Consider the following 23,340-nt stretch of genomic DNA (forward strand, 5'->3'; position numbering starts at 1 on the left):
TCTGGAGGTGCTAAGGGAAGCTGCATGGAAATTACAACCTTTACTACAAAAAGATGCCCGCTTACAATCCATTTTTCCAGACCCCCCACTACTGTGTTCTAGGCAGCCCCCAAATCTAAGAAGCATCATTGTCTGAAGCTCCCTGTCCTCTCCAACAGCTACATGAAACCTGTCCTTGCAACCAGAAAAAATGTAAAACCTGTCCATTTATTATGACCATGGACAAGATAAAGATCCCCAATTCATATCAGGACTACAAGATACCAGGTACCTTCAAGTGAGACACTTCTAATGTGGTGTACCTAATTATTTGTACTAAATGTCCAACTGGGGGTCTGTATGTAGGGGAGACAGGGCAGAAACTGAGAACAAGAATGAACTCTCATCGCCACACAAAAAGAGAAAAAAGAATGGATCTACCTGTGGCAATACATTTTTGTCTCCCTGATTATAGCACCATGGACATGAGATTACTTGTATTAAAGGGTAACTTCAAATCTCAGAGAGACAGAAGAGTTTGGGAGTATAAACTGAAGATGACCTTTAACACACACAGTGCAGGAATGAATGTGTCGCATAGATTTATCTTTTTTACATCAATTAAGGAATTTGCTCCTCAGACCGTGTGTGGGCATCATAACACAGTACCAGATCCATTCAGAGGACCATAAAACATTAAGACTTCCTTATCTCTGAACTGTTCCAATATTTATGGAATATTTATGGAATATTTATATTTAACAACTGTTTAACACTCTCACATAATGGTAATTCTGCTTCATGTCACCTGTCTTATCTATGGCATTATTTCTGGGCTGTATTGTGCATAAATGTGATTCTTCAGAATTTCTTTTAGACAATGCCTGATGAAGGGACCTGAGTAGTCTCGAAAGCTTGTAATTTGTTAGCATCTTTTCAGTTAGCCATAAAAAGGTATCAACCACTGAGGACTCTCAATTCTAAATATTTTTCTATGTATTTACCAAAATTTTGGCCAAAACCTAGAAGCAAAATGTGAACATTTCAGTGCAGCTCATGAATTAATAGCTTGTGGGACCACCTTTAGCAGTAATAACTTGGAGCATTCATTTTGTCTATGACTTTCAATCTCTCACATACGAGAGATTTTGACCCACTCTTCTCTATATTGCTTTTCACTGAGGTTTGAAAGTATTAGTTCATGCACAGCTCTCCTAACGTCCTTTCACACCTGTTCAATTGGGTTGAGGTCTCTACTTGGGGTCATTGCGACACCTACATTTGTTTTCTTTTAACCCCTTAGTGACAGAGCCAATTTGGTACTTAATGACCGAGCCAATTTTTGCAATTCTGACCACTGTCACTTTATGAGGTTATAACTCTGGAACGCTTCAACGGATCCCGCTGATTCTGAGATTGTTTTTTCGTGACATATTGTACTTCATGTTAGTGGTAACATTTCTTCGATATTACTTGCGATTATTTATGAAAAAAACGGAATATGGCGAAAATTTTTAAAATTTTGCAATTTTCAAACTTTGTATTTTTATGCCCTTAAATCAGAGAGATATGTCATGAAAAATAGTTAATATAAATAACATTTCCCACATGTCTACTTCACATCAGCACAATTTTGGAAACAAAATTTTTTTTTGTTACGGAGTTATAAGGGTTAAAAGTTGACCAGCAATTTCTCATTTTTACAACACCATTTTTTTTTAGGGACCACATCACATTTGAAGTCATTTTGAGGGGTCCATATGATAGAAAATAATGAAGTGTGACACCATTCTAAAAACTACACCCCTCAAGGTTCTCAAAACCACATTCAAGAAGTTTATTAACCCTTTACGTGCTTCACAGGAACTGAAACAATGTGGAAGGAAAAAATGAACATTTAACTTTTTTTTGCAAACATCTTAATTCAGAACCATTTTTTTTTATTTTCACAAGTGTAAAAACAGAAATGTAACCATAAATTTTGTTATGCAATTTCTCCTGAATACGCCAATACCCCATATGTGGGGGTAAACCACTTTTTGGGCGCACCGCAGAACTTAGAAGTCAAGGAGTGCCGTTTGACTTTTTCAATGCAGAATTGGCTGGAATTGAGATTGGACGCCATGTCACGTTTAGAGAGCCTCTGATGTGCCTAAACAGTGGAAACTCCCCACAAGTGACACCATTTTGGAAACTAGACCCCTTAAGGAACTTATCTAGATGTGTGGTGAGCACTTTGAACCCCCAAGTGCTTCACAGAAGTTTATAACGTAAAGCCGTGAAAATAAAAAAATCGCTTTTGTTTACACAAAAATGATCTTTTCGCTCACAAATTCTTATTTTCACAAGGGTAACAGGAGAAATTAGACCACAAAAGTTGTTGTGCGATTTCTCCTGAATACGTCGATACCCCATATGTGAGGGTAAACCACTGTTAAAGCGCACCGCAGAGCTTGGAAGAGAAGGAGTGCCGTTTTACTTTTTCAATGTAGAATTGGCTGCAATTGAGATTGGACGCCATGTCGCGTTTGGAGAGCCCCTGATGTGCCTTAACAGTGGAAACCCCCCACAAGTGACACCATTTTGGAAACTAGACCCCTTAAGGAACTTATCTAGATGTGTGGTGAGCACTTTGAACCCCCATGTGCTTCACAGAAGTTTATAACGTAGAGCCGTGAAAAAAAAAATCGCATTTTTCCTACAAAAATGATCTTTTTGCCCACAAATTTTTATTTTCACAAGGGTAACAGGAGAAATTAGACCACTAAAGTTGTTGAGCAATTTCTCCTGAGTACGTCGATACCCAATATGTGGGGGTAAACCACTGTTTGGGCGCACCGCAGAGCTTGGAAGAGAAAGAGTGCCGTTTTACTTTTTCAATGTAGAATTGGCTGGAATTGAGATCGGACGCCATGTCGCGTTTGGAGAGCCCCTGATGTGCCTAAACAGTAGAAATCCCCCACAAGTGACCCCATTTTGGAAACTACACCCCCCATGGAACTTATCTAGATGTGTGGTGAGAACTTTGAATGCCCAAGTGCTTCACAGAAGTTTATAATGCAGAGTCGTGAAAATAAAAAATATTTTTTTTTTCCACAAAAAAGATTTTTTTAGCCCCCAAGTTTTTATTTTCACAAGGGTAACAAGAGAAATTGGACCCCAAAAGTGTTGTCCAATTTGTCCTGAGTATGCTGGTACCCCATATGTGGGGGTAAACCACTGTTTGGGCGCACGGCAGAGCTCGGAAGGAAGGAGCGCCGTTTTGGAATGCAGACTTTGATAGAATGGTCTGCGGGCATTATGTTGCGTTTGCAGAGCCCCTGATGTACCTAACCAGTAGAAACCCTCCACAAGTGACCCCATTTTGGAAACTAGACCCCCCAAGGAACTTATCTAGATGTGTGGTGAGAACTTTGAATGCCCAAGTGCTTCACAGAAGTTTAGAATGCAGAGTCGTGAAAATAAAAAATATTTTTTTTCCACAAAAAAGATATTGTAGCCCCCAAGTTATTATTTTCACAAGGGTAACAGGAGAAATTGGACTGCAATAGTTGTTGTCCAATTTATCCCGAGTACGCTGATGCGCCATATGTGGGGGTAAACCACTGATTGGGCGCACGGCAGAGCTCGGAAGGGAAGGAGCGCCTTTTTGGAATGCAGACTTTGATAGAATGGTCTGTGGGCATTATGTTGCGATTGCAGAGCCCCTGATGTACCTAAACTGTAGTAACCCCCCACAAGTGACCCCATTTTGGAAACTAGACCCCCCAAGGAACTTATCTAGATGTGTGGTGAGAACTTTGAATGCCCAAGTGCTTCACAGAAGTTTATAATGCAGAGTCATAAAAAAAATATATATATTTTTCCACAAAAAGGATTTTGTAGCCCCCAAGTTTTTATTTTCACAAGGGTAACAAGAGAAATTGGACCCCAGAAGTTGTTGTCCAATTTATCCCGAGTATGCTGATGCCCCATATGTGGGGGTAACCCACTGTTTGGGCGCACGGCAGAGCTCAGAAGGGAGGGAGCACCATTTGACTTTTTGAGCGCAAAATTGGCTGTCGTGTTTTGAGACCACCTGATGTACCTAAACAGTGGAAACCCCCCAATTCTAGCTCCAACCCTAACCCCAACACACCCCTAACCCTAATCCCAACCTGATCCATAATCCTAATCACTAACCCTAACCATAATCACAACCCTTACCCCAAAACAACCCTAATGTCAACCCTAACCATAACCCTAATCAAAACCCTAAATCCAACACACCCCTAATCCTAATCTCAACCCTAACCCTAATCCCAATACACCCCTAATCACAACCCTAACCCTAATCCCAAACCTAACCCTAATCCCAACTCTAACCCTAACTTTAGCCCCAACCCTAGCCCTAACTTTAGCCCCAACCCTAACCCTAGCCCTAAGGCTACTTTCACACTTGCGTTGTTTGGCATCCGTCGCAATCCGTCGTTTTGGACAAGAAACGGATCCTGCAAATGTGCCCGCAGGATGCGTTTTTTGCCCATAGACTTGTATTGCTGACGGATCGTGACGGATGGCCACACGTCGCGTCCGTCGTGCACTGGATCAGTGTTTTGGCGGACCGTCAGCACAAAAAAACGTTCAATGTAACGTTTTTTTGTACGTCGCATCCGCCATTTCTGACCGCGCATGCGTGGCCGTAACTCCGCCCCCTCCTCCCCAGGACATAGATTGGGCAGCGGATGCGTTGAAAAACTTCATCCGCTGCCCACGTTGTGCACAATTTTCACAACGTGCGTCGGTATGTCGGGCCGATGCATTGCGACGGCCCCGTACCGACGTAAGTGTGAAAGAAGCCTAACCCTAAATTTAGCGCCAACCCTAACTCTAAATTTAGCCCCAACCCTAACCCTAAATTTAACCCTAATCCTAGCCCTAGCCCTAACCCTACCCCTAGCCCTAACCCTACCCCTAGCCCTAACCCTAGCCCTAACCCTACCCCTAGCCCTACCCCTAGCCCTAACCCTAACCCCTAACCCTACCCCTAACCCTACACCTAACCCTACCCCTAAACCTAACCCTACCCCTAACCCTAATTTTAGCCCCAACTGCTCTTCTCCTGCCGGCCGGCAGATGGAGACAGATGGCGGGCGCACTGCGCATGCGCCCGCCATTTTCTTTTGCCCAGAAGATGCCGGCGGCCAGGAGGAGCAGCAGGAGGATCCAGGGACACAGGATCCCTGGCAGCCAAGACCCCAAAGATTCTCGCGGGGCCGGCCGGCGGGCGCACTGCGCATGCGCCCGCCATCTTGAAGATGGCGGCGCCCACCGGGAGACACGAGGAGCATCGGGGGAGATAGGTGAGTATTGGGGGGCCACCTGGGACCCCTTTTTTCTGTCCTCCGATGTGCGATCACATCGGAGGACAGAGAAATTAAAAAGAGATCGCGTTTTTGTTTTTTTTTTGCGATTAATTAACGGCGCTGTGGTTTAAGTACACTTAGCGTCCGCCGTTAAAAGGCGTATCGGCGGTCGCTAAGGGGTTAAAACCATTCTGATGGAGATTTGCTGGTGTGGTTGGCTCTATTGTCCTGTTGCATGACTCTGTTTAGGCCAAGCTATAGCTTGTGGATAAATATCTTCACATTTCTGTTCATGAGATAAACATAAACCATACAGGGCAACATTAGTATAGAGATGCCACAGAGACCAAGACCCATGTGGATGTCTCAAAGGTGCACCTATAGGACATAGATATAGGCATGATATAAAGCATAAGAAAATTGGAGCATAGTCCAAGGGTAATCAAAAAATGTAAATTTATTGAAATAATACACACTACATATAAATAGACTAGGATCAGGTAATAAAAACAAAGACAATAGTGTCCTGACTAAAGATGTTATTGCTATTCATAGGTAAAAGTGCTCAAGTGCCGCAAAAAAGACCCTTAAGTCGAGACAAAGTATATATAGTAGCGATACAAATATCCAAATGGCTGTAATAATCTGCGTGCTATGCCATTAAACAGAACAGGGTCACGTGCTCTTATCCGTGCTTACCCATGGTATTGCTAAGTCAGGACACGTGTCCACGCCGCCACCGACGCGCGTTTCGCCTCTTTCTCAAGGTGTGCACTGTAGTCTCGAAATTCCATAGAACGTTGATCCAGAAGCCTTGTGGTTTGTTCATATGCAACTTTGCAGACTTTTGAGGTGCTGACATGTTCTCTTCAGAACAAAGAGGCTTTCTTCTGTCAGCTGTTTCAAAACAACCTGTACTTGTTTTATTTGTTTCCTAGTTGTACCGTCATGAACTTGAGCATTGCTTGGTCTGACTTTGGCGTGTGTTTGCTTAGACTCTTGGGAAGAATGTCAATTGTCTTCAATGTTTTCTGCTTGTCAACAATCTTTTTGATTGGAGAATCATGAACCCAAATTGCTTGGAAATGGCCTTTTAACTCTTCCTTGATTGATGGGCACCAACAGATGTTTCTATGAGAACATTGCTGATTTTTTGCTCCTTTCCTGCTTTGCTGGTGTGGAGTATTTCGGAGTGTGTTAACACAATGCAAACTGCTGCTTTTATGCAAGTGGTCACACGTCTTGATGAACACGTAATGAAGGACCTTTGATTAGCAGCATCTGACTGCTACGGTACTTAACCCCTTGTTTCCTGCATTTTGACCTAGTTTTTGTTTCTCATTTCAGATTGTATTTACTTCATTTTAAGACCTTCTAAGGAACAGATTGTTGTTTTTATATAATGCCCTGAAACATACAAGTGTATAGTTAATGAAACACCTAGTATGTGCACAGTTATTAATACATATACCACATTAAAACCACGTCACATATGTATTTCAATCATATTGTTATAAATACTTACCATAGTGCTGATCTCTAACAACGTATTAAACCCCACTTCAGCTTAAATAGAATTTTGACCATGCCAGGGCCTTATGCTACCTAATAATACTGATTTATTTTTTCTTAAAACATATTTGTGCTGTTTCCCTTACCCTCTTTGACCTTGTGCAGTTCACCAACCATCTTTGACCTTGTGCAGCCCCCCAACCCTCCTTGCAGGCTCATCCCACCCTATGTGACCCTGTGCAGCCCCCCACCACCACCCTCTACACCGGCTGTGTCCCTGCTCCTGGGATACAGTGTAACGATACCAGACTCCTATCTGTCACCTGATACATGAATACATGAATATTCAGGTATTCTCTCTGCACAAAGCAGAAACTGTGATTGAGCGTTAAAATGCTGTTCTTTCACCAGAAAATACTTTGTAAGTAAGAAGTCTGAAAATTGTTATTGTCTGTTGCTTCTGCTGTAATTTGGATGGTTGATTTATTTGTCTTTTTCCACTCAGACAGATCAGAGACACAGTCAATTGGATTTTCAGTGAGCAGATGCTCGTGTTTTATATCAATGTGTTCAGAGATGCTTTCTGGCCTAATGGAAAATTAGCTTCTCCGAAGACCTCACGAACTGAGCTGCAGTGTCAGGAAACAAAACATAAAGCACAGCAAAAACTACTTGAAAACATCCCCGGTGAGCTCACGTCTATGGTAGTCCTGTCTGACATATTCACTCCCGGCAGCGCTCTGATCGGTAATTGTGCTGCCAATCTGCAGAGTGTGGCGGCCATTGCTGCTCATACCTTGATGTATGAGTCAGGAGATAAGATGTTCAGACATATGCTGAGAGCAGAGTGACACATGGTGTAAGGCTAGTTTCACATTTGTGTTAAAAAAGGCAGCGTTTTTAACGCAAACGCATGTGGTGCAAAAAACGCACGTAAACGCGTGCAAACGCTGCGTTTTTTAGACGCATGCGTTTTTGCATGTGGTAAAAAAAAGCGGCGTTTTGACGCGTTTACATGCGTTTTTTCCTGCGTTTGCGTTTTTTAAACGCATGATGAGAAGTGTGTAACAGATGCCAATCATCAAAATCAACTAGAAAACCCACTATAAACAGAAATAGCTAGGGTTAGGATCCCTAGGGTTAGGATCCCTAGGGTTAGGATCCCTAGTAACCCTAGGGATCCTAACCCTAGGGATCCTAACCCTAACTCTAGGGATCCTAACTCTAGGGATCCTAACCCTAGGGATCCTAACCCTAACCCTAGGGACCCTAACCCTAGGGTTAGGGTTAGGATCCCTAGTAACCCTGGGGATCCTAACCCTAACCCTAGGGATCCTAACCGTTAGGGTTAGGATCCTAACCCTTGGGGTTAGGATCCCTAGGGTTAGGATCCCTAGGGTTAGGGTTGGAGGGTGGCTTATCAGTGTGTATTCTTGTGTTTTTCTATTGAAACGCATGCATTTAAAAACGCATGCAAACGCATGTGCTTAAAAACGCATGTGTTATATAGACAGCAATACGTTGTTTTGCCACAAAAAAACGCATGCGTTTTTTTTGCGGCAAAAAAACGCCGCTAGAAATTACTACAAGTTGCATTTCCGCAACAAAAGGCAAGCATAGAAACGACGCATGCGTCGTCAAAACGCTGCAAAATGCATGCGTTTCTAATGTTAAGTATAGAAAAAAAACGCATGTGTTTTTTTTGCGCTAAAACGCAGCAGCAAAAAACGCAAATGTGAAACCAGCCTAAATCTGGTGCCGACGGGTGACAATACAGGGTGGTGTAGGGGTAACCTGCATTTAGTGCTGAAGTTCAAAATATTACAAATTGGTAAAGGGAAGAATGAGGTACACCATCTTTACTACTAGCGGGAGTGCAATTCTGCCCCATGGGGAGGCTTATACATCCGTGGCGGTGTGTGCACTGGGCCCTACAATGTGTTCTTCATGGCTACTAAGTCAAGAAACTAGTTACCTGATTTTTCTGCCGTCACTCATGCACTGGATGATGTATATGACACTTACCGTGCCCATAAAAATTACCTAGAACATTTTGGGCATCTAAACGAGGCCTAGCGCTAAAATATAGACGTAGCCACAACCAGGACTAGGGAAGCAAGGGATTTGCTTAAATGTGGTTTCCCTTTTAACCCCTTCACCACGCAGCCTATTTCCATTTTTTCCTCCCCTTCTTCACACAGCCATAACTTTTATTTTTATGTCCATATAGAAATATCAGGTCTTGTTTGTTGTGAGACGAGTTGTACTTTTGATCATTTTAGCACATACAGTGGGTACGGAAAGTATTCAGACCCCTTTAATTTTTTCACTCTTTGTTTCATTGCAGTCATTTGGTAAATTCCAAAAAGTTCTTTTTTTTTCACATTAATATACACTCTGCACTCCATCTTGACTGAAAAAACCCAGAAATGTAGACATTTTTGCTAATTTGTTAAAAAAGAAAAACTGAAATATCACATGGTCATAAGTATTCAGACCCTTTGCTCCAACACTCATATTTAAGTCTCATGCTGTCCATTTCCTTGTGATCCTCCTTGAGATGGTTCTACTCCTTCATTGGAGACCAGGTGTGTTTAATTAAACTGATAGGACTTGATTTGTAAAGGCACACACCTGTCTATACAGTATAAGACCTCAAAACTCACAGTGCATATCAGACCAAATGAGAATCATGAGGTCCAAGGAATTGGCCAAGGAGCTCAGAGACAGAATTGTGGCAGGGCACAGATCTGGCCAAGGTTGCAACAGAATTTCTGCAGTACTCAAGGTTTCTAAGAGCACAGTGGCCTCCATAATCCTTAAATGTAAGAAGTTTGGGACCACAGCATTCTGTAACACTGTAGATAAGCAACCAACCCCCCCAAGACCCCGATGTAACCTGAAAGATCAGAAAAACAAGTTACCGTATATACTCGAGTATAAGCCGAGATTTTCAGCCCACTTTTTTGGGCTGAAAGTCCCCCTCTCGGCTTATACTCGAGCCATACCCAGGGGTTGGCAGGGGAGGGGGAGCGGGGGCTCTCTAATTATACTCACCTACTCCTGGCGCGGTCCCTGGCTTCCCCGGCGCCTGCAGCTTCTTCCTGTACTGAGCCGTCACATGGTACCGCCCATTACAGTAATGAATATGCGGCTCCACCTCCCATAGAGGTGGAGCCGCATATTCATTACTGTAATGAGCAGTAATGGTGACCGCTCAGTACAGGATGAAGCTGCGGCGTCGGGGAAGCAGGGACTGCACAGCGCCATGAGCAGGTGAGTATAACCGGGAGGGGGAGTGCTGCGCTGCGCGATATTCACCTGCTCCCCGTTCCGGGCGCCTCTCTGTCTTCAGCAGTGATGCTCAGGTCAGAGGGCGCGATGATGTGGTTAGTGCGCGCCCTCTACCTAAACGTCAGTGCCAAAGACGCTGAAGATGGAGCGACGCCGGAGCGAGGAGCAGGTGAATATTGAAAGTGCCAGGGAGCCTGAGCGACGAAGAGGTGAGTATGTGATTTTTTTTTTTTTATCGCAGCGACAGCAAATGGGGCAAGTGTCTGTATGGAGCATCTATGAGGCCATAACGTTTGTGCAGCACTATATGGGGCCATAACGTTTGTGAAGCAGTATATGGGGCCATAACAGTTGTGCAGCACTATATGGGGCCATAAAGTTTGTGCAGCACTATATGGGGCAAGTGTTTGTATGGAGCATCTATGGGGCCATAACGTTTGTGCAGCACTATATGGGGCCATAACGTTTGTGAAGCAGTATATGGGGCCATAACTTTTGTGCAGCACTATATGGGGCCATAAAGTTTGTGCAGCACTATATGGGGCAAGTGTTTGCATGGAGCATCTATGGGGCCATAACGTTTGTGCAGCACTATATGGGGCGATAACAGTTGTGCAGCATTATATGGGGCATCTTATAGGGTCATAATCAAGGTTTGTGCAGCACTATATGGGGCAAATATCTTTATGGAGCATCTTATGGGGCCATAATCAGCATTTGTGCAGCATTATATTGGGCAAATGTGTCTATGGAGCATCTTATGGGGCCATTATTAACCTTTATGCAGGATTATATGGGGCATATTTTAATATGGAGCATCTTATGGGGCCATCAGGAACTGTATGGAGCATTATATGGGGCTCCTGATTCAATATGGATATTCAAAAACACTTAACCTACTGATGTCTCAATTAATTTTACTTTTATTGGTATCTATTTTTACTTTTGACATTTACCGGTAGCTGCTGCATTTCCCACCCTAGGTTTATACTCGAGTCATTAAGTTTTCCCAGTTTTTTGTGGCAAAATTAGGGGGGTCGGCTTATACTCGAGTATATACGGTAGATTACTCACCCAGGGACGGTCCCGCTGCGGTCTGGTCCAATGGGAGTCGCAGGTGCGGGTCCGGCGCCTCCCATCTTCATACGATGTTGTCATCCTTCTTGCTTCTGTTTCAGCATCTACGTAGGCGTACTGATTTGCCCTGTTGAGGGCAGTGTAAAGTACTGCAGTGCGCAGGCGCCAGGCTTCTCTGACCTTTCCCGGCGCCTGCAAACTGCAGTACTTTGCTGTGGCCTCAACAGGGCAGATAAAGTACGCCTGCGCCGGAGCCGCAGCAGGCAGCAATAAAGAGGACGTCATCGTATGAAGATGGGAGGCGCCGAACCCGGACCTGTGACGCCCATCGGACCGGACCACCCTTGGGTGAGTATATTCTAACTTGTTTTTCTTATCTTACAGGTTACATCGGGGCTTATCTACAGTGAAATTCAGTAGAAAAATTAGCAAAACGCAGGAAAAATCAGATAACGTTACAAAAGCGACTATATTCAATCGTACAATTGTAGACATTTCGGCCTATCCAGGCCTTATTAATTAAGTCCTAAACTTCCTGGAGCAGTGGTGTGCTGTGCTGCAGAGTGGCGGCACTCCCGTGCTTTGCCCCTGGTTGTGAGCGCTTACAACCAAGGGCAAAACTGACCACGGCATTAAAGTCTCGCTTCCGGCCATAGGACCGGAAATCCACCCACCGGTGACCGCGGATCACCGATTTGTTGGTCGGTTGGCGCTCATAGCAAGTGAGTGATTCAAGTACATACAGGCGATCAGATCATCGCCTCTATGTAGCATGGCCGATCAGGTTGTGGCAGCTTCTAGTCTCCCATGGAGACAATTGAAGCATGCCAAAAGTAAAAAAATATATATATATTTTTAAAAATATAAGAAAAAAAAAATCTAAAAGTTCAAATCGCCCCCCTTACGCCCCATTCAAAATAAAACAAAAAGAAAATCAAACATACACATATTTGGTATCGCCGCATTCAGAATCGCCAGATCTATCAATTAAAAAAAAAAATGGATAAACCTGATTGCTAAATGGCGTAGCGAGAAAAAAATTCAAAAAACGGCAGAATTACTTTTTTTTGGTCGCCTTGACATTGTATTAAAATGCAATAACGGGAGATCAAATGATCGTATCTGCACCAAAATTGTATCATTAAAAACATCAGCTTGGCACGCAAAAAATAAGCCCTCATCCAACCGGAGATCATGAAAAATGGAGACGCTATGGGTATCGGAATATGGCGCAAATTTTTTTAGACATATTTGGTGTTTATGAACTCGTAATGACCTGGATAATCATAATGGCAGATCAGTAGTAGCATTTAATGAACCTAGTAAAAAAGGCAAACAAAAAACAAGTGTGTTTTTGGGCAATTATTTGTGCTGTGTACATTTTGTGGTAAAATGACCAGTGGAATATGATTCTCCTCATCAATACAATTACAGTGAAACCCAATATGTCAATTTTTTTAAATTATTTTAGTGGTCAAAAAAATCAGAAGTTTGCAAAAAAAAAATTTTTTTTGGAGCTCTGTTGCCATTTTTGGAGACCCTTAACATTTGTATTTTGGGGTCATCAGCTGACCAACAGCTGTCATGACAATCCATCGGCGACCCACGACACGGTTGCGCCAATGGGCGGAGGTAATGATGCGCACGTGCACATTGATGCGTGGTAAATGCCGCTGTCAGAGATTGACAGTCCAGTAAGTGACACATCACTGGAATCCGGGTCTCTGTCATAACATCATGCTGCTCTCCGATTACATGGCAGAAGCCTACAGACAGATTCCCTTTAATTAAGGAAAATATAGTTGATGGCATAAAATATCATAGTTGTGATAGTACGTGCATGCCACTATGGTGAATGCACAATTCAATCCTAGAATACCTGCTAATATCAGATCCAAACACATGCGTGCCTGGTGAGATTAGTGAGAACACATCAGAAGTCGTCACCTTCTAGAACTGCCAGGAGCCGTCACTCAGACAAACTCCTTTATTTTGAATGTGTTGGTGCTGAGTGCTCTAATCTGCTGTGGATGGGTGCTGGACCTCTGTGGAAGGGTGCCGGACCTCTGTGGATGGGTGCCGGACCTCTGTGGATGGGTGCCGGACCTCTGTGGAGGGGTGGAGGGGTGCCGGTCCTCTGTGGAAGGGTGCTGGACCTCTGTGGAAGGGTGCTGGTCCCCTGTGGTCCTTTGTGGATGGGTGCTGGACCTCTGTGGAGGGGTACTGGACCTATGTGGAGGGGTGCTGGACCTTTGTGGAGGGGTGCTGGTCCTCTGTGGAAGGGTGCTGGACCTCTGTGAAAGGGTGCTGGACCTCTGTGGAAGGGTGCTGGTCCCCTGTGGTCCTCTGTGGAAGGGTGCTGGACCTCTGTGGAAGGGTGCTGGTCCCCTGTGGTCATCTGTGGAAGGGTGCTGGACCTCTGTGGAAAGGTTCTGGTCCCCTGTGGTCATCTGTGGAAGGGTGCTGGACCTCTGTGGAAAGGTTCTGGTCCCCTGTGGAAGGGTGCTGGACCTCTGTGGAGGGGTGCTGGACCTCTGTGGAGGGGTACTGGACCTCTGTGGAGGGATGCTGGACCCGTGTGGAGGGGTGCTGGTCCTCTGTGGAGGGGTGCTGGTCCTCTGTGGAAGGGTGCTGGACCTCTGTGGAAGGGTGCTGGACCTCTATGGAAGGGTGCTGGACCTCTGTGGAAGGGTGCTGGACCTCTGTGGAAGGGTTCTGGTCCCCTGTGGTCATCTGTGGAAGGGTGCTGGACCTCTGTGGAAGGGTTCTGGTCCCCTGTGGTCATCTGTGGAAGGGTGCTGGACCTCTGTGGAAGGGTTCTGGTCCCCTGTGGTCATCTGTGGAAGGGTGCTGGACCTCTGTGGAAGGGTGCTGGACCTCTGTGGAAGGGTTCTGGTCCCCTGTGGTCATCTGTGGAAGGGTGCTGGACCTCTGTGGAAGGGTTCTGGTCCCCTGTGGTCATCTGTGGAAGGGTGCTGGACCTCTGTGGAAGGGTTCTGGTCCCCTGTGGTCATCTGTGGAAGGGTGCTGGACCTCTGTGGAAGGGTTCTGGTCCCCTGTGGTCATCTGTGGAAGGGTGCTGGACCTCTGTGGAAGGGTTCTGGTCCCCTGTGGTCATCTGTGGAAGGGTGCTGGACCTCTGTGGAAGGGTGCTGGACCTCTGTGGAAGGGTTCTGGTCCCCTGTGGTCATCTGTGGAAGGGTGCTGGACCTCTGTGGAAGGGTTCTGGTCCCCTGTGGTCATCTGTGGAGGGGTGCTGGACCTCTGTGGAAGGGTGCTGGACATCTGTGGAAGGGTTCTGGTCCCCTGTGGTCATCTGTGGAAGGGTGCTGGACCTCTGTGGAAGGGTTCTGGTCCCCTTTGGTCATCTGTGGAAGGGTGCTGGACCTCTGTGGAAGGGTTCTGGTCCCCTGTGGTCATCTGTGGAGGGGTGCTGGACCTCTGTGGAAGGGTTCTGGTCCCCTGTGGAAGGGTTCTGGTCCCCTGTGGTCATCTGTGGAAGGGTGCTGGACCTCTGTGGAAGGGTTCTGGTCCCCTGTGGTCATCTGTGGAAGGGTGCTGGACCTCTGTGGTCATCTGTGGAAGGGTGCTGGACCTCTGTGGAAGGGTTCTGGTCCCCTGTGGTCATCTGTGGAAGGGTGCTGGACCTCTGTGGAAGGGTGCTGGACCTCTGTGGAAGGGTGCTGGACCTCTGTGGAAGGGTTCTGGTCCCCTGTGGTCATCTGTGGAAGGGTGCTGGACCTCTGTGGAAGGGTTCTGGTCCCCTGTGGTCATCTGTGGAGGGGTGCTGGACCTCTGTGGAAGGGTGCTGGACCTCTGTGGAAGGGTTCTGGTCCCCTGTGGTCATCTGTGGAAGGGTGCTGGACCTCTGTGGAAGGGTTCTGGTCCCCTGTGGTCATCTGTGGAAGGGTGCTGGACCTCTGTGGAAGGGTTCTGGTCCCCTGTGGTCATCTGTGGAAGGGTGCTGGACCTCTGTGGAAGGGTTCTGGTCCCCTGTGGTCATCTGTGGAAGGGTGCTGGACCTCTGTGGAAGGGTGCTTGACCTCTGTGGATGTGTGCTGGACCTCTGCGTATGACTATATGGCCTCTCCCAGGAGCGTTGTGACTCTCTTCTCCGGGAACGCTGATGGGTTTAATATTAATAACAGATTATGTGGCATCTAATTTCCCATCTATCTCCTATGGGAAATAAGGGCCCAAATTTCTTCCAGTGACGAGTGCCCCTGACCATGCATCCTGGCACGGAGACTAGAGATATATAATGCACGTTTCTTGTCTTACAGATGCGCTCCAGAACCTGGTTGGACAGCAGAATGCCCGTCATGGCATCATAAAAATATTCAATGCACTCCAAGAAAACCGAGCCAATAAACACCTGCTCTATGTAAGCCATACTGTGACTGCTCCATCATTGCCGTCATGTGTCCCCCATCAGTCATTGTATGGAGGGCCGCAGCAGAACATTACATTATCCCTGTATATTAGAGATTAGCAGGCATAATGCTAAGCGGTAGGACGCGCTCCACACACCAAGCCTTCTAATCTGAGTGGCAGGACATGACCAACAATTAACGTCTTATTGTCCAGCAGGATCATGATCATAAATGTTACATGTATTAAATGGCCTGTTTAGGATAACAGAAAGCGTTTGTCTTCTTCCATATACAGATCCACATCTATCTACAGCGCAGCACCATTCACTGTAGTGAAGCTGTAGTAGTTGAGGCAACCTACAGACAAAGGTGGCCACGCTATTTGTTAGAAAGATGCCTTTACTTACCTCCCAGGCCGGCGTTGTGTGACCCCTCTCCGTGATGCGTCTTCCTGTGGTCACATGATTAGCTGCAGCCTTCTCAGAAGTACACTGTGATGGAACAGTGAAGGCTTCGGCCAATCAATGAGTGTGATCTGGTTTGTCACATGATGGCTAGGAGCGCAGACATGGGGGGCTATGGAGGCGATCTGGGAAGTATACACATTTGTGCCATGTAGATGCTATAAAGAAGGGGTATAGTCCACTAGGAAACCAATTTCAATCTTGGACATCCCGTTCTATTCATGTTGCATTTACATCTAGTGGCGCTTGCCAAAATCTAACCATACCAAAGACCAAGCTGTGGCACCTTAATCTATCCACATGAAGCCGTGAACCATTCCTCTGCATGGATTTCTATGTCACCCCTTCTGCCTCACCATAGTTAGATTTATTCACCTGGAGGACATATTGTTGTGACCCCTAGAGGTATATACTGTATGTTGTCTGAAGACTAGGAACTACAGCCAAATAGTAGGCAGACTAAGGACGTAGGGCGGCAGACCGGGGACATAGTGAAACAGAGGACGTAGGGCGGCAGAACGAGCACGTAGGGCGGCAGACCGGGGACGTAGGGAGACAGTCCGGGAACGTGGGTAGGCAGACCGGGGACGTAGGGCGGCAGGTGGAGACTAGCTGGAGACTCGTCCGACAGGTGGGTCCCCGGTGGCGTCTCCCAGCCTGCTTCCCTAGAGTGACAGGTCTCGATCTGTGAGTGTAAAGGGAGAGACCTGCGAGTCAGTGGAGGGACGTAGCCTCTGGGAACCCGTCTGTCCGACTAGTCACCTAGGTGGCTTTTAACCTGCCTTTCTTTCTGAGTCAACCATACAGGGCTAAAATCATATAGTCCCCATCCCCGGGCCAAGTGCATCAGCTGTCAGGTCCCTTTTAAAGGGTTATTCTCAAAATAACGAGTTAACCTCTATACATCAGTTGGGAGATAACATGCTGATCATTGGGGGTCTGACCTCTGGGATCGTCTGTGGTCCCGAGAACAGGAATTACAGCCCCATATTGAATGGAGTAGAAGTTCCCATGCTTCCTCAATTCACTGTCATTGAGACTGCAGGAAATAAGAAACCATGCTCCCCATCTCCGACAGTCCCATAGCCAGTGAGTGCGGCACAGTCATACAAGCCCCTCATCTACAGGTTACTGATGCTTTGTGTGGGTGGGGGATCAGATCCCCACCAATATAACATTAGCCAGCAGACAGATATTTATTTAACCCTCTTTATGCCATATTGTTGCTGTGTGCATCCCATGACTAATAACCTTTCTGTATGTCTCCGCTCAGGTATTGCTCGAGGTGCTTCTAGTCGAGCTGTGTCCAGAATTAAGGACTCATTTAGAGCAGCTGAAAGCCGGACCAGCGTGTGACGGCACAAAGTGACCACTACTTCTAATGTCTGTGGCCCCACAGACATGCTAATTACTTTCCTCTTTTCCGCAGAGGGCCGACTGAGGACTACTACTTCTCCCGTGTCTTTATTTTATGTGATATGTACAGACGGAGGAGGCTGGTACTATAGTCATTGTAGAGGATAATGCTGCGTTGATATCGGTTTTATTTCAGAAATGTTATTTGGTTATCGTTCTCTCTAGAATGAGCCCCGCTCTCTGTAAGTAATGGGGCATTCACCTGTTCAGCAGCACGATCGGTGCTGGACGTGCGCCGCGTTCAGACAGTTATGTAAGATAGTGGTGAGACAAAACTGAATGTTGTACAGATCATTTCCTCATTGAGGATCTTGAACATTCCTTTATTATTTCCGGTGTATTGAAGAATGTTTTGTGCAATACTTTATGTAATGTAATTGTGAATATTTTATTCTTGATTGCTTTTATTTTTACCAAAGACTGCCCATTATTTAACTATTTGTAAGCAATAAACAAAAAAATGAACTCCTTTCTGTCTCCCGCCAAGTTGACGACTGCAATTAACTGTAGACAAAGAAAGCAAACTGTGTAACAGAGACGAGGAAGGTGGAAAACGTTTTCATCGGGTGCATTTAATAATATTCAGAGTTCACATTGATAAATCACTGGACACACGATGGTGGAGACGGAGCAGTGAGATTTGGGGTGCGGGACGCTGGAAGTACCGTGTGACTGTATCCATGGGATGTGGGTGAGTGATGGGGTGAAGCGACCGTCTGCTACACCTTTCCGTATATTACATCACACTGGAGATCGCTCGTCACATCTGCATCCATGCAAAATGCCTGAAAAATAGAATATCTTATGAATTACATGTTATACAGCTGAAGATGAGGACGGGTCATGATGGTATGAGGATACCGCTGAACATAACTCCTGAGTATGAGCTCGCCATCTCCGCTACCTACACACACTCCCATAGGACTATTCATAAATCACTGATCCATTGTCCAGATGACTAAGGCACCATTCTCACTGAACTCCTGAGGTTTTCGACAGAAAGACGGGCCTAGGGTGCAGCATTATTCATGCTCTGAAGAACCACAGAAACATGAAGAATCAAATGATCCCCATCATATGGACCAAATTGTGAGGACAATAAATGGCTTTGGGGGGGGGATACATAGTAACAAATTGGGGAGAACCCCCCCAAAATTCCAGTAGACATTTAAAAATACTGAGGGAATTAAAATGTCATCCCCTGATGACGCCGCACATGTGGTGAAACGTGTTTGGAGACCAGTGCTTTAATTCTGGCAATAAGTGTTGGCACCCCGGGGTGTCATCCAACGCATATTCCTAAATATAATTATAAGGATTTATTCAATTAAGAGGCAGATTAGGAACGGTTTTTAGACTTTTCATACCCTCAGTATTTTTTTAAATGTCTACTCATTAAAAGTAAATTTTTATGGATTAATAGAGGGGGATTTTGGGGGAGTTCTCCTCAAAATGTGAATAGATGCATAATAAGGCTATGTGCACACAGAGCTTTTTTTTTAAGGTATTGGCGTACAAACTGAGTGCAAACTCCAAAGCCTCCTGAAAAACTTGGGTGTTTCTGCTCTGAAAACTACAAAAAGACTGAGTGCATGTACCATGACAGTTTACTGACCTTTCATTAGAAACAACCACAGCGGCTGTCACTAGTATATAGTTGCTTTGTGCAATGATTTGCAAGTTTCTTAGGCGGGGATCACACTAGGGTATAACATCAGATGCGAGACCATCGGGTGCGATATACTGATGACATTTTGCTCCAGTTCTGCTGCGAGCGTGACCCGAGTGTCAGTGCTCTGTGCCCCGAACCTCTCGCAGGTCAGAAGCGCAACACAGGTGTGGAGGAGACAGAGAAAGTAATGTCTCCATCTCCTCCATTGCCAGCGCCCACAGGACTTGCACTGCACTCGGGTAACATTAGAGTGCAGTCCTGTGTTTCACACGCACACACAGTCTTGTATGGGTGTGTGCAATCCCATTCTTGGAGGCCGAATCGGTATGAGAAAATAATAGCAGATATGAGTTGCCCCATAGGGTAACACTGGGCTTAGTATAATCTGGTTTGTCGGATTGCACTCGTCCAATGTATTCGCTCGTGTGAGCGTTTCCTTACTCAAATGGGGAAAAAACCTTTTGATATTTGAACCCTTAGGCCTTGTTCAGACGGTATGTATACAGACTGCAATGCACGGATTGACTGTAAGTGTCCCAGCCAGAACTCGGTCTCATGCCCATGGGGCTGTAAGGTCGGGTTATGGGATCCGTGCTCAGTTGATGCATTGTAGTCCATATACGTAGTCATGAATGCGGCCATAAGCTGAACTTAAAAAAGTGGTATAAAAAAAGTAAATTTGGTGTTCTCCAGCCACAAGAGACAACGACGTCCTACTTTTAGGCTGTGGTCAGACAGTTCTTTTGAGGCTGACAAATCTGCCAAGTTTTTCAAGTCAAAACAACATCCGGAAACTGGTTTCAGCACAGGCGTTTTTTTTTTTTTAAGTGTTATTTTTGCAACCTTTTATTCTTGACATTGCCTGGTTTGAAGCAGATTTCCATCAAAATCTCCTTGCAAAAAAAGCTGGCATATCTGTGTTTCTTTAATCATAGAATGAGTTTCCTAGTGTTTTTGAAGTGGTAAAAAATAACCTGTGTGAACACAGCCTTACATGGCTTTTCGGAGTTCACATGCACAGCATGAATCTTGTTGATATACACAATGATTCCGGTTATACATTTTTGTATCTTTGGTATGAAGCCTATTGTTACCCTCCATATTTGCTTACCTTTCTGTAGTGCTGTTTTGCTGCAGTTATGTCTTGTTTTATGCCCAGACCAAGATGGAGACATCTAGCGAGGTAGAAGTTGGCCATAGCAATGCCTTTGGCCGTGTACACAGGAAGACCACCTTCTGAATTTGCTAATAAGTCAATGTCGTCATATTGTAGAATTCTATAGGAAGTGAATAAATTCTATGAAGGTGAAATTCATATTAACACACAAGCGCTATATATCCTCATTATATGTTGTGTCTGCTGAGCAGTCTATGGAATAGAGGTTGTAAAAACTGATAAATATTGAGACTATGTCGAAATAAAAAAAATGGGAGGATATTTAGCTGTAATATATATATTTTTTTAATTAGACCTTTTGATTTTTGGAGTTCTATACTAAAAAAAAATGTTTACATATTAGTAAAGTGTATGAAACTTGCTAAAATGTGCTGAGAACAAGTTCATAACTATCTGTCTGTCTGTCCAAGCAGTGGAATTTATTCTGTGACCTTACAGATGGATGTGTTGTTATTGTGCATGCATCTGTGGTTTCCCTTTATTGGGTCATTGTGCCCGCAGTGAGGCAGGGTGTAAGGCTGCAGTCACACATTCAGTATTTGGTCAGTATTTTACCTCAGTATTTGTACCCAAAACCAGGAGTGGAACAATCAGAGGAAAATTATAATAGAAACACATGCCCCACTTCTGCATTTATCACCCGCTCCTGGTTTCGCTTACAAATACTGAGGTAAAATACTGAATGTGGCCTTAGGGCTCATACTCACTTGCGAGAAGCTCGGATGAGTCTCGCACGGCAATGCCCGGCGCTGCACTCGGCACTCAGGAGCTGAGCGTGAGGCTGCATGTATTCCTATGCGGACGCACGCTCCGATCTGAGTGCCGGCAACCGCGCCGGGTATTGCTGTGCGAGACTCATCCGAGTTTCTTGCAAGTGAGTATGAGCCCTAAGACAGATGATGACAGACATTGCTCTCCTGCTCCACAGACCAGTAGTTAGCTCGCATAACACTACTGCACTGGTTTTAAAAGGTTTTTTTTTTCTACAGAAGATGTAAGACTGCATCTCCCCACTAGGCGGCGCCCATCTCTCCAGCCTTTGTGAATGATAATGCCTCTAAACGCAGCCTCCATTCTCCAGTCATCAGTATGGCCAAGTTCACACTACAATTTAAACAAATTGTCCAGATTTCAACCAAAAAAAGATGATTTTTCATCTGTTCTGTCTTCCATGTGCCACTTGTTTCCATTTTTCAGTAGTTAATAGAATTCACATGAACAAACACCATTTCCAGTGTTAAGAATTGCCCTGTGTCCATACAGCGGATGCCTTATGGATTAGATTTTTTTCTTTTTACGGCCCTATAGACTTGAATAGGTGAGTCTCATCTGAAATACGGAGACATGAGTGCAGGCTGTGGTTTGGGGTTTTTTGTTTTTCACAGACATTCTGTCAGTATGAAGAACCTGTCATCTGAGCTGCCCTAGTGACATTTGGTGCGAGTGCTGTCTGGTTTCGTATAAAACGGATGCGTACGGTGTCTGAGCAGATGGTACGCGGCACACTGACCCGCGGTATTCATTAGGGCTGCTCTGATGAACGGGTTTTTTTCTCGGTCCGACTTTGTGTAAGAAAAACAAATTGTAGCACGCACTGCTTTCTTACGAGTGTTGGATAAGACTCACATTCAGTATGGGTGCGTAAAAAAAAAAAATCTCACAGGGGGCATCCGAGTGACACCTGATGATTTTTTTTTTTTTTTTTTAATGGAAATATTTTAATTTAAACCTGGGAAATTGTATGTCCATTTTTTTTCCCAGCAGCACAGCTGACAAGGGCCAATGCAAGTCTATGGGTCTGTGAAGAACACATACAGCACACGGATGGCTCCCGTGTATAGTCCGTGTACAGTCCGTGTTTAACACTGCAAAGTATAGGGGAAGCTTTGTCATTTATTTTTCTATCCATCTGTGAAAGACGCAGATGACACAGTTATCCGTTTTTCACATCCATGTTTCATACATGTGTGAAGTGGTGCCTTACGAGTTCGGCACGTATCTACGATAAGATGGCGGTAGAGCCATATTATGCGGATGGCTGCTAACTAACGGCCATTACTGAAGAAACCAGGAATTGTGCCCTGCACCAAGCATAAGGTGAGGAGTATTTGGGGTGCAGCGAGCCCTCATCAGAGCATTGAATAATCTGCACAGGACCAACATGAGAAGTAACTGAATGAGAAGGCCTGTACACACGGCTGTGGTGGTGACGTGCGATGTGAGGCGAGTCTGCGCCAGGCACCAGCTCTTACTTCTGGGCCTGCTGCGCTGCCATTGTGTACAGCTTCCTGTCGTAGTAGTGACGGACCAGATGGCCTCGTGCGTACACATCTCCACGTTCTGCCGCTTCCTTCAGACACTCCAGTGCAGACTGCAGATTCCTCCGTATCCCCAGGCCGTGCAGATACATCACACCGAGCGCTCCCTGCGACTCCACACTGCCATTACCACAGGCTTCTGAATGCCAGAAGAAAGCCTGGAAAATGCTAAACATTGTATCTAACAGTACAAAGGAAAGACCGAGCAGTTACATCCATATTATTCTAATGACTGAGGGGGCCTAGGATCTGTCTGACCTCCGCATTCATCTGTGAATGTGTCCGCTGCGCTGGGGCCTGTGGTGCGCGCTGTCTTTGTCAGTGTCATTACCTGTGTCCCACAGACTGCTTGCATGTTGTGCTAGGTTTGCAAGGAGTCACTCGGTGGGGATATACGCAGTCCCCATAGGGGCTCAGTCAGCACAGAATGACTGTTCAAACCAAGGTCAGGCACTCGATGCTCCTCTGAGCCCATCATTGATATACACCTTCCCCCCTGCTTGTTTTCCCTCTTTCTCCACCACCCTCTTTGACAGATCTGGTATCATATAGCCAGAGAAAGATGGAAACTAAGCAGGTGTGAAGGTGCACTAAGTGTTTGGCCGCCCAACAAAGGGTGCACTGAGTGCCTGCGCTTGGTTTGAACTGTCACTATGTGATGACAGAGTTGAGCGGATTTGGTTGCCGAATCTGAATTTGTCGTATTCATGCCA

General features: G+C 45.5%; 2 protein-coding genes across 8 annotated transcripts in view; one reads left to right on the forward strand and one right to left on the reverse strand.

The window, feature by feature from the left end:
• Positions 1–17,929, forward strand: part of SNX25 (sorting nexin 25) — a 416,995-nt gene extending 399,066 nt beyond the window's left edge. Inside the window, exons 17-19 of the mRNA XM_069744322.1 lie at positions 7,342–7,523; positions 15,491–15,591; positions 17,318–17,929. Coding sequence (XP_069600423.1) covers positions 7,342–7,523; positions 15,491–15,591; positions 17,318–17,413 — 379 coding nt within the window. The 3' untranslated portion in view covers positions 17,414–17,929. The remainder of the gene's footprint in view (positions 1–7,341; positions 7,524–15,490; positions 15,592–17,317) is intronic.
• Positions 17,930–18,012: 83 nt separating this feature from the next.
• LRP2BP (LRP2 binding protein) overlaps positions 18,013–23,340 on the reverse strand; it is a 38,993-nt gene continuing 33,665 nt past the window's right edge. For 6 of the 7 annotated variants that reach the window (XM_069744326.1, XM_069744323.1, XM_069744330.1 and 3 more), the window contains 3 exons: positions 22,562–22,785; positions 20,244–20,409; positions 18,013–18,245 (listed from right to left, as the gene is read on the reverse strand). In XM_069744326.1, coding sequence (XP_069600427.1) covers positions 18,180–18,245; positions 20,244–20,409; positions 22,562–22,785 — 456 coding nt within the window. In that variant the 3' untranslated portion in view covers positions 18,013–18,179. The remainder of the gene's footprint in view (positions 18,246–20,243; positions 20,410–22,561; positions 22,786–23,340) is intronic. The other variant, XM_069744327.1, reaches the window with a different exon arrangement.

Source organism: Ranitomeya imitator, chromosome 1, assembly GCF_032444005.1.
Source record: "Ranitomeya imitator isolate aRanImi1 chromosome 1, aRanImi1.pri, whole genome shotgun sequence".
NCBI classification, from domain to species: Eukaryota; Metazoa; Chordata; class Amphibia; order Anura; family Dendrobatidae; genus Ranitomeya; species Ranitomeya imitator.